The sequence below is a fragment of the Capsicum annuum genome, chromosome 4 (genome assembly GCF_002878395.1).
Source record: "Capsicum annuum cultivar UCD-10X-F1 chromosome 4, UCD10Xv1.1, whole genome shotgun sequence".
NCBI classification, from domain to species: domain Eukaryota; kingdom Viridiplantae; phylum Streptophyta; class Magnoliopsida; order Solanales; family Solanaceae; genus Capsicum; species Capsicum annuum.
Genome location: NC_061114.1, coordinates 32,469,007 through 32,485,738, shown reverse-complemented (window position 1 = coordinate 32,485,738; position 16,732 = coordinate 32,469,007). Strand labels below are relative to the sequence as shown.

Sequence of the window (16,732 nt, the reverse complement as noted above, 5' to 3'; positions counted from 1 at the left end):
TCTTGCTGATATATTGTATGAGGATATGTTAGTGATTCGTATTTATTATATATATATATATATATATATATATAATAAGCTTCACTAACACTCTCTTTTCCAATTATCAAATCTTAGATGATCTGAGAACGGAAATTAAATATGTTGCTCTATTTTTACAGGCAAACATTACCCAAACGAAGAAATCCCTCTACCAACTTGGCGAAAAACCTCATAAAATATCTCAGCAAGAAGTAAACCCTAGTATTAGATAGAAACGTTACTAACAAAAAAACTAAAGCAACAAAAAACATAGTTTCCTCTAAACAAAACTTCATACCTCACTCAAAGTTTATCAAGAAACAGTACTAACAAATGCAATATAAGCTTCAGTTGTAGCTAATTTCAAATAAAAACTTAGGTTTTAAATAAAAATAGGTTTCTTGTTATATGGATACTCTAACGAAGATAAACAACAACAATGCCCTCACTGCCCTGTTCGTGACTATATCACTTTCTCAATCTATTGACATTCAGTTCCTAATACTGTGGTTTATCAATTCTAAATACTTGTAATTTTAAAATTCATTAATGAACAGACAAAGTACCTGTGGTTACAGAAGGATGGAGAAGAAAACCTGGGACTCTCTCTAATTTACCTGGAAAAACTGAACAATCCTTTGATTTCTGATTAACCTGGGACTCTCTCTAATTATGAGTTTCATGGATTTTAGTCAAGATACTGGAAACTTTATTGGGTGCCTTTTCGAGGGACCAAATATGTCTGCCACAATACCTAACATTGATTATCTGAGAAAGAAAAAGATTTGGCCAATAATTAAAAATTAATTTGGTCCCTACAAGAAAGGATTCAGTCAGAGATAAACAAAATGTTAATCATTTAGCTTCCTTTCTTACATTGTTTGCTTTATAGTTAAAACCATAACATTTTAGTCGGTAAACTGAAACATATATCGTCTTTATAATTATACTATACCTTCAACTTATCTATGAACCTTATCATAGGAATAATGGATTACCATATCAATAATAACACCAAGATCAAGACTACTACCAGATAATGAACCTGCCAAATCAAAAAGGTAAACCTCAAACTGATCGATCTCCTAATGGGCTGCCAAATTAGTTGGATGCTACTCGGTTCAGTTGTATGCTAGTCAGTTTAGTTGGCTGAGTTCGGTTGTCATGGATGCAAAAATAGAAGAAACAAGAAACTCAACTAATAAGCACTATGCATTATCAAAATTCAGACTTTATAGTTAAAGGGTTAATAGGGTATTAAGCAAGTCACACTGAAGGGGGCATAGTTTAACAGAAGTATAGAGCCCTATGGATTAAACTGGAGACTCATACACAAATACTTTTTGTTGTAATGAAATAAAGGAGGAAATGGATAAAAGGGTTGGACAAGAATAGTACCGGTCTTCTTTGGTGGGTAGCAAAACTCATCGAACCTCCGGTGTGCAGCGAGCCACCTATTTCAGAGGCTCGATTTGCCTTTCCCCGTTCCCTCTTCACTTTATATTCAAGAATGTCCCATAATATCAAGAACTTAGACCACACTTCATCATTCAACCAACCATGTTTTACCAATTTATTCCGGGACTTATACAAGTGTTCTTTAACCCGTAGAGCTACTTTCAACCGAAAAATGCGGTCTACTTCATTATCATGACAATCACTCCATGCACACTTTGTCTGCAAAATAATTTAATATAAAATCATAAAATGATTTGATGGATACAATGGAAAAACTATCTTTAGGTAATGAGATTCATAGCTTATAAAATTGCTTATACCATAAATTGTTTCCACATAACAATCCTAATTTCATATGGAATCTCTAACCAACTATTCCATGGCTCATTGAAAAATGGTTTAATTGCTTCTATAACCATATGCGCACCGACATATCCTGGAATGAACCTGCAATAAAATTATATTAAACCATCATCTTAGCTTTTAAAAATTAAGGAAAACTTAAGTGTTACTTACCCATTACGATAAGGGACGATTCGTAGCCTCGCAATATTGTCATATTCTAATACCTTTTTAAATTATAAATTTTGAGAAACAGCTATTGTAGTATTAGGTGTTGTGGCACTATCAATGGATGGAGATAGTGTGTTAGGACCTCCAACTCTCAATCTAGAAAGGCTTGGTGCGGATGATGTCAAAGGCACTGATGAAGAGATACTATGTCGACTATTTTGGGATGAAGAGGTGTGGAACTGGTATGACGCTGGAGGCATGCAAAATGCATTTGGTAGTGAAATAGTGCATCTAAGAGGGGGAGAAAAATTTATAGTAGCTGGTTAAAGAGTTGTGGTAACAAGTGGTGGTGGTGGTAGTGTATATTGACCCGTAGGAAGATTATTAGCTCCTTTCTTACTTTTCTTACGTCATCTATTAACATTACCTTTTGATGCCATTGATTTTCTTTACTAGCCACCTAAAAAAGATGGAACAACCAGTTTAATTCAGGAGATTTTGAAATGTTTATCTTACTATAAGTTTGAAATCTCCAAGATCGTAATATTCAGACTGTGCAGATACAACATAGTAAAATGAACATAGAGCCTCAATTGAAACATCCAAACAATATATAGATATTCAAGGTATGAGAACTTGTAAGATGACCAGAACTCTTAACCCTGCCAATATCTCACTCCAACAAGACAAATTAGTAAGCAATTACAACTTTTCTGTCAAGCATTTCAGATCGCAACAACAAACTATTTTCTCCCTTCCGCATAATGAAAATGAATGAGCATGGATATAATCGTGTAAGAATTCCCATTTGGTATTGATATCTTTCCCACCTAACCTACCAAGTGTCACTAATTTCACCACATAATTTGATTGGCCTAATATAGTTCCAAGTTCTTTCCAACAGAAGTATGATAACAGTAAACAAAGTAAAATTATTTTTTCAGAGATAATGTCAAAATGGTACTGGCATGTGTAGTATAATCATGACAACGTTATAGTTTTGGAAAATCAAAAACAAGATATAGCTGCAGTCGTTTAACCTGGGCAACTCTGAATAAAGACTACAATTTATAAGAAGTAAATTCTATAGCATGGATGTAACATAATTTATAGCCAACGATAGAGTTCACCTTACTTTCTTATGGTAACTAAATGGGTCTTGCAGCAGTGGAGCCTTAATGAATCCAAGTGAAGTAAAACTGGCCCAAGTTGGTCTTCTTTATCTGGTATGCAAATTATAATCAAGCTTCAATGAAGATTGTAAAGGAGAAGAAGTAACACAAGGACATCAATATTACAAAACAAAGGCCTGCACCTTAAAAATATTATACATCATCAAAAGTGGTAGGAGAAACCTGTTTATGGAAGCAGCACCTCAAAACAAAGGCCTGCACCCGAAGCTACAGATATAGGGAAATCACAGGTGGAAAAGGAGGATACATGGCAGTAGGTTACAACTAAATCGGTAGCTAAAAGCTTAGATGTGCAACATCAGATTCATATTACAAAGAAAATGGTTCTGATGATTGGATACCTCCCCCTCCCTTAACTTTGTATTTTGCAATGCAGTTTTTAAATCAAGGTATTAAACTAAAGCCAACCAGTAAAAAGTTGAGAATGGAACAATGAGTAAAAATTTATCACCAATTCATGACAGATATAGGGAAATCACAGGTGGAAAAGGAGGACACATGGCAGTAGGTTACAACTAAATCCACAGCTAAACGCTTAGATGTGCAGCATCATATTCATATTACAAAGAAAATGGTTCTGATGACTGGATACCTCCCCTTCTCTTAACTTTGTATTTTGTAATGCATTTTTTAAATATAAGGCATTAAACTAAAACCAACCAGTAAAAAGTTGAGGATGCAACAACCAGTAAAAAGTTATCCCCAATCCATGATGGATATCTACTTTACTCTACTAATAACACAGATTCACCTTTGAAGCAACCGTACTTATTACCATAACGGCATAAATGAAAGGAAATAACATTAGACATCAACAAAGAAATGAGAGAGAGAGATTATTGGGGGTTAACATTTGGCGGTTATGCCAAGAGAGACCACGGTACATGTTGACAGAGAAATTAGCAGCAAAGAATATGGCAGCAACTCCCAGCTCCACCGAAAATACTTTAAATGCCCAATCTCATCAATAAAAACAATGATGTCATGATATTAACAAAAATTGACAATTGTACATCTCTTCACTGAAGTAAGTTTTTTGACAAAAAATACAGCCATTAAGATGGTATCAGCTGCAAATGCAAACTGTACTGAGACAAACCTGCAAATTATACTGAGAAATTCTTCCACGCAAATCCTCACAATCCTCCTGCCAAGAAACGTGAAAGTTTTACCAAAAAAAGGAAATAAATACAATATCGAATGAATGAAACAACTCTACAACAAATTTTCAGACAGAAGAAAAGTTTTTTTACCTTTATTCATATAAAATGGATAGATATTTTCTATAGTACCAATTGAATAAAATAGATAATACACAAATACTATAGAAATTCATAACTGCTAGTTAATCTAAGAACCTGAATGTTCTTACTGGCACTAAAAATGTTTACAAAGAAAAGACACTATATTGTCAAGTAAAATAGCAAAAAGCAGCAACTAAAATACAATTCAAGATACTGTTACTACACATTATTATTAATAACAACTTAATGTTCATCGCTTATTTCATAGTCGTTCATCAATTCTTCCTCATCACTTGATTCATATTCATTCATCGATTCTTCCTAATCACTTGATTCATTTTAATCAAGTAACTCTTCCTCGCTTATTTCATTTTCATCAGTTGGATCTTCCTCATCATTTGCCCCGGATGTTCTTTCTCCATAATCATTAACATTCAATCTAAGTTCAAAATGATCAAATTCTTTATATAGGTTTTCGCCATGCTGCAACTCATCTGTTAATTCATCATCCATCCTTTCTTCAACACTTGAAATGTTATTCTGATATGCTACATCTAATGTATTCTCTACTTCAACTCTACCCACGGGCTTTGTTTTTATAACTACCCTCCATGCAGATTTATTCTTACACAAAGGATAAGGAGCGTAATAGACTTATTTCACATTTTGTGCAATGATAAATAGATCATAGAGTCCATATCTTTTGTATGCTTAATTTCGACTATTTTGTACTGAGGGTGCACCTTTGTACCTAGCCTAAGAGTAGGATCATACCACTTACACCGAAAGAGAACCAACTTTTTCTTTGGCTAACCAACATGATAATCGAGTTGTAAAATCTTGTAAAGCACACCATAATAATCAACATCGCCATCACCTTTCACCCAAACCCCACTATTCTTGGTTTTATTGCTCTTAGAGAACTCTTCTGTATGAAATCTGTACCCATTGACAGAGTACTTAGAAAACTTTCTAACTTTAGCATCAGGTCCCCAAGCTATATCATGTAAAAATTGTCTATTTAGGTCATAATTAAGTGGATTATAAACCTATAAAAAGTACAAGAAAGTTAGAATTTAAATATACATAAGATTAAAAAAAGTGTAAATCATGTTAAATATTTAAGTTACACTTACATATTATCTAAACCACACTGAAAACATGGGATAAATAGCAGCATTCCCGTGTAAAGCCACGAAGTAGCTGTCCGACAAAGTTATGACTTTCATTAGTTAAAGCATAGATAGACCTTGAATGATTGTCCTAAATATAAATATACTCACTTATAAAAAGGCACAACCTCGGGACAATTTAATAATACATGTGTTGTATCTGACTTAAGCTCCACCTCATTCAAATATCATAGTGGACCAACTTTCGGACTTTCTTTACCTGGTTGATTGAATATTGAAAAAAGTGGTGCTGAAAGATCTGTATTGTCTCCATCATCATGCCTATTAGGTCATTTTCTTAGACATGGTGCATCATTTTCAAAATAATATGAACAAAAATAAGAGGTTTCTTTAGCCAAATAAGCCTCATATATTGATTCCTCAATTTAAGATCTATTTTTTATGGTCCACTTATATTTGCCAATAGTCCTGCATAGTATGATCTTTTAGATGAAAAAATGTTCAATTATAACACATGAAAGTAAATGTTAAAAGTCAATACCAATCAAAGAGATACATCCATCTACACTGAAAAGGCCCTCCAAGTTGTGCCTCATGCACAAGGTGAATTGGAAGATGCTCCATAACATCGAAAAAACCTAGAGGAAAAATCTTTGCCAACTTGTTTAAGGTTAAGCGGATGTTAATATCCATAAAAGATAGGTTCTCCTCCTTTAATGTGTTAGAACATAAATCTTTGAAAAATAAGCTTATCTATTTTAAGGCTTCCATATTCTATCAGGAAATGCACTGAATGCAATTGGCATCAGTGATTCCATGAAAATATGACAGTCATGGCTCTTCATAGAGGTCAACTTCCCTTCCTTCATATCAATGCACCTGGATAAATTTGATGCATATCCATATGGCATTCTCAAATTCTTAACCCAATCACAAATCAATCTTTTATCATCCAAAGTGAATGTGTAACTGGCCTTGGGCTTCTGAATCTTATTGTTGATGTATGTCAGGTACAAATCACTGTGCCAACAATACTCCTTTAAGTCCATCATGACCTTCAAGTTATCTTTTATTTTGTTACTTACATCCATCACAGTATTAAACAAGTTTTCAAAGATGTTTTTCTCAATATACATAGCATCCAGATTATGAGGCAGAAGATTGTCCTTCCAGTAATCTAACTCCCAAAATATGCTTCGTTTAGTCCAGTTATGTGTAACACCATACCAGGTATCCTGGATGGCGGGGACTCTGTTACCTTAGGCAGATTACTCACTCTATTCCAAATTTCTTCTCGCGATAAAATTAGCGGTGGCTCCTCACAATCAAAGTTATTCTTTATAAAATCACTAGTATTTCTCCTAAACTTATGTTGCATTGGCAAGAATTAACAGTGATTGTCAAATCATGAGATTTTACCCCCATGTTTCAAATTGAATGCTTTTATGTCTTCCATACAATAAGGGCAAGCTAACTTGTCTGCAGTCGATCACCCAGACATCATTCCATAAACAAGAAAGTCATTTATAGTCCATATCAAAGTAGCACACAATCTAAAGTTTTGTTTTATTGACACATCATATGCTTCCACACCTTCATGCCATAATAAGTTCAACTCATTAATCAATGGATGTAGATATACATCAATCCAAACTTTTGGATTGCGAGGACCTAGAATAATACAAGTTAGAAATATATATACTGACTTGTCATACATAATTTAGGTGGGAGATTATAAGGAGTCATAAACACTGGCCAATATGAAATGGTGTAGCAGAGACAGAAAATGGAGTGAATCCATCAGTAGATAAACCCAACCTAATATTTCTTGGTTCACCAGCAAAATTTGAATACACACTATCAAAATACTTCCATGCTTCTCCATCTGATGGATGACATAAAACCCCAGGTGGTCTTTTATTTTCATATTGCTATCTTATATGAGGGACAAAGCTCATTTATGCATACAACCTCTTTAACCATGGCATAAGGGGTAAGTAGTGCATAAACTTCACAGGAACCTTCTTTCCTTTGGAATGTGTGAATTCCTTATAATGAGGCTGATTACAAAATTTGCAATATTCTAAATTTGCATCTTCTTTATAGAATAACATGCAACCTTTCTCGCAACAGTGAATCCTCTCTGATGATAGTCCTTGCTTACAAACCAACTTCTTTGTTGTGTAGAAATCCTTGGGTAAGTCAAGTTTATTTGGGTTAAGTTCATTCATAAGTCCAATGATAGAATTCATGCCCTCTTGAGAAATAGAATAATCTGACTTAATACTAAGTAACCGAACAATAATAGATAACTTAGAATGCACTGATCCTTCATATAATGGATGACAAGCTTCCTGTAACTGTTCATAAAAGTGTTTAGCCTCATCATTTGGTTTATTTTGAGCCCCTGAGTGTGTCCCAAAAGCATCCCTAATCATCTCACTATATCATGAAATTTCAACATTATTCTTTCTTATTAGACTTTCAACATAATTCTAAAAAGGAAAATCATTAGCATCACTACTCTCTCCATAAGCTGTCCACATAATATAATTCACTATAAAATCCTTCCTATAAAGATGTAATGTAACAACATCTGGACTCAATAACTTGAAACACTTGCAATTCCAACAAGGACACATAATTATCCCTTTAGTAAGAAAAACATCAAGTGTCATTGCTTTAGCAATAAATCCAGCTACCCCAGCTTTATATTCCTCCCCCAACCCCACACGGTTAGGATAAGTTCTATTATATACCCATGTACGATCTTCATTATCTATCTACACAAGAATGCCAAATAATAATAACAGAGAAGAGAAACAAAATAAGAGAACCAAAATAATAACAGAAGAAAAAAACACTGGTAGTGTAGTTTTCATACATTTCATGGTTTAAAGTACCATTAGTTCTCAATGCTTCACTTAGTTTCAATAGGTATTTATGATTTTTTTTCAACATTTATTGTTCTACGACAACTCTTATTGGGTGTAATTTTGAACTACTCATATTTTTAGAAATTAAATAGAAAATCAGGAACAAGCAAAAGTAATCATAGCTTTAACTGATTCATGAAATTAAGTAGCAATTTGTGAGAAAAGGTATTTTACTATACCTTCTTAGCTTCTACCTTAAGTAAGCTTCGCTTATCAAGTGCAAAGAAACTTGTGTTGAGAAGAATGTTGGAAACAAAACACCAATTTTTGTTCCGCTAACTAGCTAGAATAGACAATTGTTCCTCAGCGGATTCAACAGGAAAATATTCAGCAAGAAGAGCCAAGGATGAGAGCAAGGTTCATAAAAACCTGCACAAAAACAATTCACGCCAATAGGAAAAAACATTATAAAACCCAAAGGCTACAAATTTAGCTCCATCAGTAAGGCAAACGTTTAATATTAGATCAAATTCAGTAACTCTAAATATCATCAGAACAAAGATTGATAAATTCTGAGATACCGATCCGCCTTAATATATTTAACAGAATCGTATCAAATATTTTGAGTAACGGAAGTAACTAGTACTTCTTTCATTATTGTAAGTATTCAGTACTACTTTGAGCCAATAAATATGCCAATATGCCGATCTGCAAATAAATTACTGATAAACAAGATTGATTATAGAAGCGTGGCAGCCTAAACAGGTCGTACAGGGTGTGAACAAAAGAAACTATCTATATTAATTTTGTAATTAATGGAAGTAACTAGTACTTCTTTCATTAGTATAAGTATTCAGTAATACTATGAGCCAAAATTTACATAATATACCACTTCAAAAGCCAGGTAAGAGAATGCAGTACATCAATAAAATATTGCAAAGAATATGGTCTGAAATTCGCAACTATAAGTACTTCACGCACAAAAAGATGTCAGAACTCATCAAAGAATAACATCGAGATAACTGGAATATGTTTTCGATCAACCAATAGGTGGTAATAGTTGCTCAATGCAAATAAAGAGTAATTTTTTGTCTGAGCTAAGGCAAGCACAACAATTATTCAGCTAAATATAAGGTTATCTATCATTCCATCTCATTCATTTAAACTACTCAGAACTCCTAAAAATACATACCATGAAACATTTTGAGAGAATGTTTTCGATTTAGTTATTAAACCTAGCCTACTATCATAGAAGTTGAGTATAGCTTCTTAATTATCTTTATTATCAATGTTAGACTAGCAGTAGGAAACTTTTTATCCATATTTGCGACTGACCTTGAAATTGTCAGTCAATTAGGGAAATGTTTAAATCAGAAACATTTTGTTCTTTTTCCATTTTCAAAATTCTTTCTACTTTATCATAGCATAGACGTGGTAAACAGTAATCATCCAGTCATCCATTCTTTTACAGATGAATTCCGTACAGCAAATGAAAATCAAGCCAACACCCATTCTTTTACCGAGATCCAAAATACCAACAAATAGCAGGAAAACTACAAAATCTAGCAACTCACCGTTGTTGTTATCATCACTATAACCTTCACCACCAATTTTTAGGGTTTAGAGAGATAGACGCGACAGTGAGAGTGAAAGGGTTTAGAGAGAGAGAAGATAGTGAGAGTGAGAAATGAGAAAAAAAGTACCAAATGAGCCTTTTAAGTGTTTACTATTTGATATCTTACATATATTATTTAATAGTTTCTGACCAGAATAATCAGTACTTTTTTCATTATATTTAATTAATTATTAATTTTCTGTATAAATAACTCTTTTTGACTACAGTGGTCGGAAACATATTTAATAATTTATTTTATTATTTATATTTTCGACTACAGTCTTCAAAAATAAATATATAATAATTTACTTAATTGATTATTTATATTTTTGACTAATTCGGTTGGAAATATACTGGTAATAATTTATTTAGATAATTTTATTTAATTTCTGTATAAGATATGATTATATATTTAGTCATATATTTATTTTACTATTACTATTTCCGTCAATGGTGGTCGTAAATATATATTTAATAATTTTTATTTTAATTATTTATATTTCTAACTAAATTGGTTGGAAAATAATTGGTAATAATTTATTTAAATAAATATTTAATTTCTCTATAAGGTTCTAATTATAAATTTATTAATATATTTATTTATTTATTTATATTTTCGACTAAAGCTGTCGAAATATATATTTCTCAAAATTTATTGCCAAATATTCTGACTATTGTAGTCACAAACAGTATCGGGAAAATATTTTATAAACTAAAATAATAAAAAAATAAATTTTTGGATGGAAGTAGTCGGAAATTTCCAACTAATTTTTTTCGGTCGGAATCTTTAGTCGGAAAATAGCGAATTTTTGGTAGTGATTTTTTCATGATCGTGGTTGATTTCCCCTTTTCTTCTCTAAAATCCCTAAAACTTGGTGACTTGATTTTTGCACCTATGTAGCTTAGATTTCATCCCTTTTTAAGGGTAATCACTCCTCGAGCATAGGGAAATATTGGGTTGGCGTTGGAAATATGATTTTTATAGATGGGACCCACATGGAATTTTTGAGTAATTTTGAGTTTGAAGCATAATAGTGCAATATTGGTATCACTGTTCTTGTATTGATGAGTAGAAGATAATTTTGATAGCATGAAATCTTGCGGAAGCTTCTTGGAAGGGAAAGTCAATAATTTAGGAGATTCTTCTAGCTTTCTTCGATATTTAGATAGGCTAGGTTTCCCTCTCTTCATAGATTGAGCTATGTATTATTATATTTATGATATTATGTTAGATTTATAATGGGTTTTAGGTGTTGGTGATGTGATTGGCAATACTTTGGATAGGTGGACCTTTTAGGCTATTCTGAAATTGTAAATTAGGTATAAATGACTTAGTTGATCATGCTCTTGGTAATATTTCTATATTAGTGTTTATTGTGGTTTAGTTACTAGCTAAAAGTGTATATAGATACCTTAGGTAGTTTGGGGTAGAATTTGCCTAAAATTTTATTTTGGGGATTTAGAAGTGGGCTCTTCGACCCACCTTACGCCAAGATTTGTGTTAGTCGTGGAAAATCCTTTATATGCTTGTTATGCACCTTAAAAATTCTTATTAAGGTAATGTTAAGGAGATATGTCACTTGATGATTGTGATGAGCTGATATTGAGAGTTAATGTTTATTGGCTTTGGTATTGATTATAACACTAAGGGAGATATTAATGGTATATATATACTTCCTAGTTCAAATCGAGATATTAATAATGATATCTATGACATATACATACTCAGTTTAAATCTGAAAGATTACTTATGATATTGATTATACAACTACCAGTTCAAGTTTGAGATATGATATTGATTATGAAAATTTGTGATAAGACATTAACGCTATTGATTAAATGATTACCAATTTGATTCTAGATATTTCTTATGTATTAATTACAAGACACCAATTTGAGTCCAATAATGAAGTGTGATGTTGAAAAATAGGTATTGTTATAAGTATGACTTTGGGAAATATTTTATAGTGTGGCATGACATGAATGGATTCTAGTTGTATTATGGAAGTTGGTAAATAATGGTGGTCTAGTTTATACTTTACTTGACTGTACCCTCCAGGCTTGTGGGGGCCTGTGTTGGGTTATTTACTTTTTTGCACTTATTGGCTTATGAGAGCAAATTATGTAGTATAATTACATATGTTTGATCCTTTGCAATATGTTATTATTCCAATTATTTACTTATTTATGTAAAACGATGTTAGAGTTGATTTTTGTTTTCCTCTACCTTGACTTAGTTATGTTATCTTGCATTTTATTGTATTTGGATCATGATTTAGCGTAGTTAGCCAATGATGCCTACTGAATACCCCTAGTTTTGGTACTCATACTACACTTTTTTACCTTTTTGGTGTTGATCCGAGTACTAATTATCATTATTGATTCATCAATTTTGCCATGCTGGATTTCAGAGATAGGGTGAGCTCTTGGAGTCAGAGTTTCACATTTCCTTCTATCTTATTTATGTATAGTCTTTTGCTTTGAGACTGATTGTATTGACTATTTTAGAACTTGAGTTGTATTTATAGTAGCTCTTGTATTGGCTGTATCGGGTCGTGGGATGGTTTTCTATGTTATGGTTACCTTTTAGACTACTGTATTGCGTTGCTTATTTTTGAATTGTATTATCTATTTTGGACTTTTTAGGGCATTTACCACTAAGTTAACCCATTACGTTTATCTTCGAGTTACGATTCTTCTTACCTACTGAGGAGATAAAGTAGGGGCCATCATGACTCATAAATCGGGTCATAAAAATTGGTAATAGAGCCTAGATTTTATCGATATTGTTGGTACTAGAGAAAATGTTTAGTATAGTCCTGTGAATCAAAATGATGAGGTCTATTTCTTATTTTTGGGAGTCTATACATCATTCTTAGGTGTTCTTCACTTTTTTCACTCATTTTGTGCTAAGAGTTCAAGATGGTTTATAAAATGTTTCTTTGATTTTACTCTTTCGCAGATGGCTAGGATACGTTCTATGCCACACGAGATGTGAGTTCCAAGATAATCCATGGGATTCTTTCATTGTTTGTGGATGACCTAGAGTTCATGGACAACCTCGAGATGTGTCCCCATCTAGGGGCTAGGATAGAGGGCCTTCACTAGACCTTATTCTCTCTCCTAATCCAAAGGTTCTTCCATCTTAGCTAGTGGTGGGCCAAGGACCATCCTGGCTCCAATGAGGTTTATTTTTTTTAGTGTATAGGGATTCTTTGGTTCAGCTTTTAGGATTGGGTTATGGCGCACCATCTGATGATCACAGTCGATAAATCAGAGTAGTACAAAGGTAAGGGCACAACCTATAGCTGTGGCTCCAAAAGTTGAGGTCCCTCCTAGACCAATCATTGCTCATCTAGTAGTAGCTTAGTTAGTGGTTTCCCATCGTGCCATGTCTATTGAGGGGTAGAAAATGTTGGTTAGTTTCTTGAGATTAGCTTCGCCTAGGTTTTTGGTTGCACAAGTGAGGATTACTATAAGTTTCTGATTGGTTATGAGAATAGTCTTCGTAATTTGGACCTAGTTGAGACTGGTGGTATGGACTACACTCCTTTTCAGCTGGACTTGGCACCTCGATGTTGGTGCAGAGGTCATCTTAATTCTAGGCCAATTGGATCTTCCCCTTTTTCATGGGCTCAGTTCTCTGAGATCTTCTTAGAGAAGCACGTGCCTCATACCTTAAGGATCATTTGAGGGATCAGTTTTCTAGTTTACAACAGGGCTCTATGGCGATTGTAGAGTATGAGGATCATTTTCATGAGTTGTCTAGGAATGCTAATTCCATTCTATCTACTGAGTATGAAATGGTTCATTGCTTTATTCGTGGATTAAGACTTTCTCTTCTCTTGTCTACTCAGAGTTTCATTTCTATAGTTAGGCCTTTTACTAAGGTTTCTAATCATACTCAAGTGATATAGGACATGTATTGCGATGCCCAAGGGTGAAGCAATAAGAGGCCTCGATATCTGGGTAGTTTTAGCAGAAGTCATAGTAGCTTCTAATTTAGAGGTAGTCATTTTTTGGGTAGGTACCTTCCTTATTATTTGTATTAGCCTCAGGGTCATCCTAGTAAACCCGTGTAGGCAGCACTTCAGCTTACTGTCGGAGGTCAGTCTTGTGTTAGTGATCGCGCTTGTCAGGGTAGTGGCCCTTTGAGGGGATTGCCTTCTGGTTATTCTAGTGGCGGTGGTTACTTAGGGTCTGGTAGGTCTTCTGGTTCTAGTTCAGTTCATGGGATATGTTATAATTGTGGGGTCCATGGATATTATTTATGAGATAGCCCTTGTCGTGGGTCGAATATGGCTTCAAATCAAAGTGCTCCCCCTATTATAGTAGTTCATTCCTCAGGCAGAGGTGGGTCGCATGGTCATAGGTTTGGTCCCCAGGTTACTCGTGAAGGTTCTTAGGTAGGTAGGATCAAAGATCGGTCAAGAGCACAGCCAGGGGTAGGCGTGGTTTGTTGTGTACAACACCTCCTAGACCTAAGATTGAGTCTTTAGATGCTATTATTATTGGTATGATTCTAGTGTGCCGTCAGTTGGCTTGTGGTTTATTTGATCTGGGATCAACTTATTCTGATATGTCTACTTATTTTGCTCCATAATTAGAGTTATTATGGGATGTATTATCTGTGACCTTGCGTGTATCTACTCCCATTGGTGATTCTTTAGTAATGGATCAGGTGTTTAGATTCTGTGTTATGACTATTTAATATGTTGATACTCATGCCGATCTCATTATATTAGATATGGTGGATTTTGATGTGATTTTGGGCATGGATTGGTTATTTCAATATCATGCGATCAGGGATTATTTTACCAAAACTATTACCTTAGCCATGCATGGTATACCCCTGATTGTATGGCATAAATCTGTTAGCTATGAGCCGACGGGGATTATTTCTTATATGTGTGCTAAGAGACTTATCTCAAAGGTTTGTGAGTCTATCTTACTTATATTTATGATGTTAGTGTGGAAAATTCATTGCTTGACTCTATTCTTGTGGTTCATGAGTTTTTTGAGGTTTTCTCTATCGATGTATCTGGCATACCTCCTCCCTAAGAGGTTGATTTTGTTATTGATATTTATCCTGATACCCAACCTATTTCTATGGAACCTTACTATATGAATCCTGCTGAGCTTAAGAAGCTAAATTCTCAGCTTCAAAATCTTTTTGGTAAGGGTTTCATTAGACTGAGTATATCTCCTTGGGGAGCTGCTGAATTATTTATAAAGAAGAAAGATGGTTCCATGCATATGTGTATTGATTATGGGTAGCTTAATAAGGTGACATTGAAGAACCATTATCCTATGCCTCACATTGATGACTTGTTTGACCAGCTTTAGGATGCAGTAATTCTTTCTAAGATTAATTTAAGGTCTGGTTACCATTAGTTGAGGATTCAGGTTTAAGATATCATGAAGACAACCTTTAGGACCTGTTATGGTCATTATAATTTCCTAGTTATATCCTTTGGATTCTCTAATACTCCAGCTGCATTTATGGAATTGGTGAACCCAATTTTCATACCTTATTTGGATTCCTTTGTGATTCTATTAATCAATGACAACCTTGTGTATTCGAGGAGTAAAAAGGAGCACGCGCAATGTTTGAGGATTATGCTCTAGTCTTTTAGGGATCATGTGCTTTTTGCCTAGTTCTCTAACTGTGAGTTTTGGCTTAAGTCGGTGATATTCCTTTTGCTTAAGGTATCTAAGGATGGATTATGGTAGACTCGATGAAGATTATAGATATTGGTGAATTGGCCAGACTTACATCTTCGACTGAGGTTCGTAGCTTTATTATCTTGACTGGTTGTTGTAGATATTTCATCGAGGGTTTTGCTATTATTTCAGCACCGACAAATAGATTGATCCAGAAAGAGGTACCTTTCTGATTGTTTAAGGTGTGTGAGTCAAGATTTACTAAGCTCAAAGAGTTGCTTCCACTGGCTGTTATTTTGGCTCTTCCCATTGAGAGTGAGGGATTCACCATGTATTGTGATACTTTGGGTGTTGGCCTAGGTTTTATATTGATGCAGTAGGGTCGTGTTATCTCTTATGCTTCGAGGAAGCTTAAGGTACTCGAGCATAATTTCTCCACACATGATTTAGAGTTGGCGGAGGTAGTTTTTTTGCTTAAGATTTGGAGTCATTATCTTTATGGTGTGCATTGTGATATTTTCATCAATCATTGTTGTCTTCTATATCTTATGACCTAGAGAGAGCTTAATTCTAGGAAACATACATAGATGGATTTGCTTAAGGACTATGATATCTCTATCTTATATCATTCGAGCAAGGAAAATATGGTAGAAGACATATTGAGTCAGAAGGTAGTGAGGATGGGTAGTCTAGCTTGTATTGCAATTTCTCAGAGGCTGTTGGCACGGAACATTAAGTCCTTAGCTAACTTGATGGTTAGACTTGATATTTTAGACCCTAGGAGGATTCTTACTAGTGTTGAGGCTAGGTCCTTCCTATTTGAGCAGATCTAAGATCACCATTTTGAGGATAATAGTCTTTGCACTCTTCGTGATCAGGTGTTGAGTGGTGAGTCCAAGAGGGATACCATAGATTCTGAGTTTTGAGATTTGATAGTCATATTTGTGTTCCAAAGATTAGGGACTTAATTTAGTTTATTTTTCCCGAGGATCATAGCTTTAGATATTTGATTCAT

The 16,732-nt window shown here is 34.1% G+C and overlaps 1 protein-coding gene across 1 annotated transcript in view; it reads right to left on the bottom strand.

Annotated features, from left to right (window-relative positions):
* LOC124897657 overlaps positions 1-10,105 on the bottom strand; it is an 11,532-nt gene extending 1,427 nt beyond the window's left edge. Inside the window, exons 1-6 of the mRNA XM_047410805.1 lie at positions 10,013-10,105; positions 8,678-8,867; positions 4,285-4,332; positions 3,128-3,215; positions 1,800-1,926; positions 1,420-1,698 (exon numbers count right to left, since the gene is read on the bottom strand). Coding sequence (XP_047266761.1) covers positions 1,420-1,698; positions 1,800-1,898 — 378 coding nt within the window. The 5' untranslated portion in view covers positions 1,899-1,926; positions 3,128-3,215; positions 4,285-4,332; positions 8,678-8,867; positions 10,013-10,105. The remainder of the gene's footprint in view (positions 1-1,419; positions 1,699-1,799; positions 1,927-3,127; positions 3,216-4,284; positions 4,333-8,677; positions 8,868-10,012) is intronic.
* Between the last annotated feature and the right edge of the window lie 6,627 nt (positions 10,106-16,732).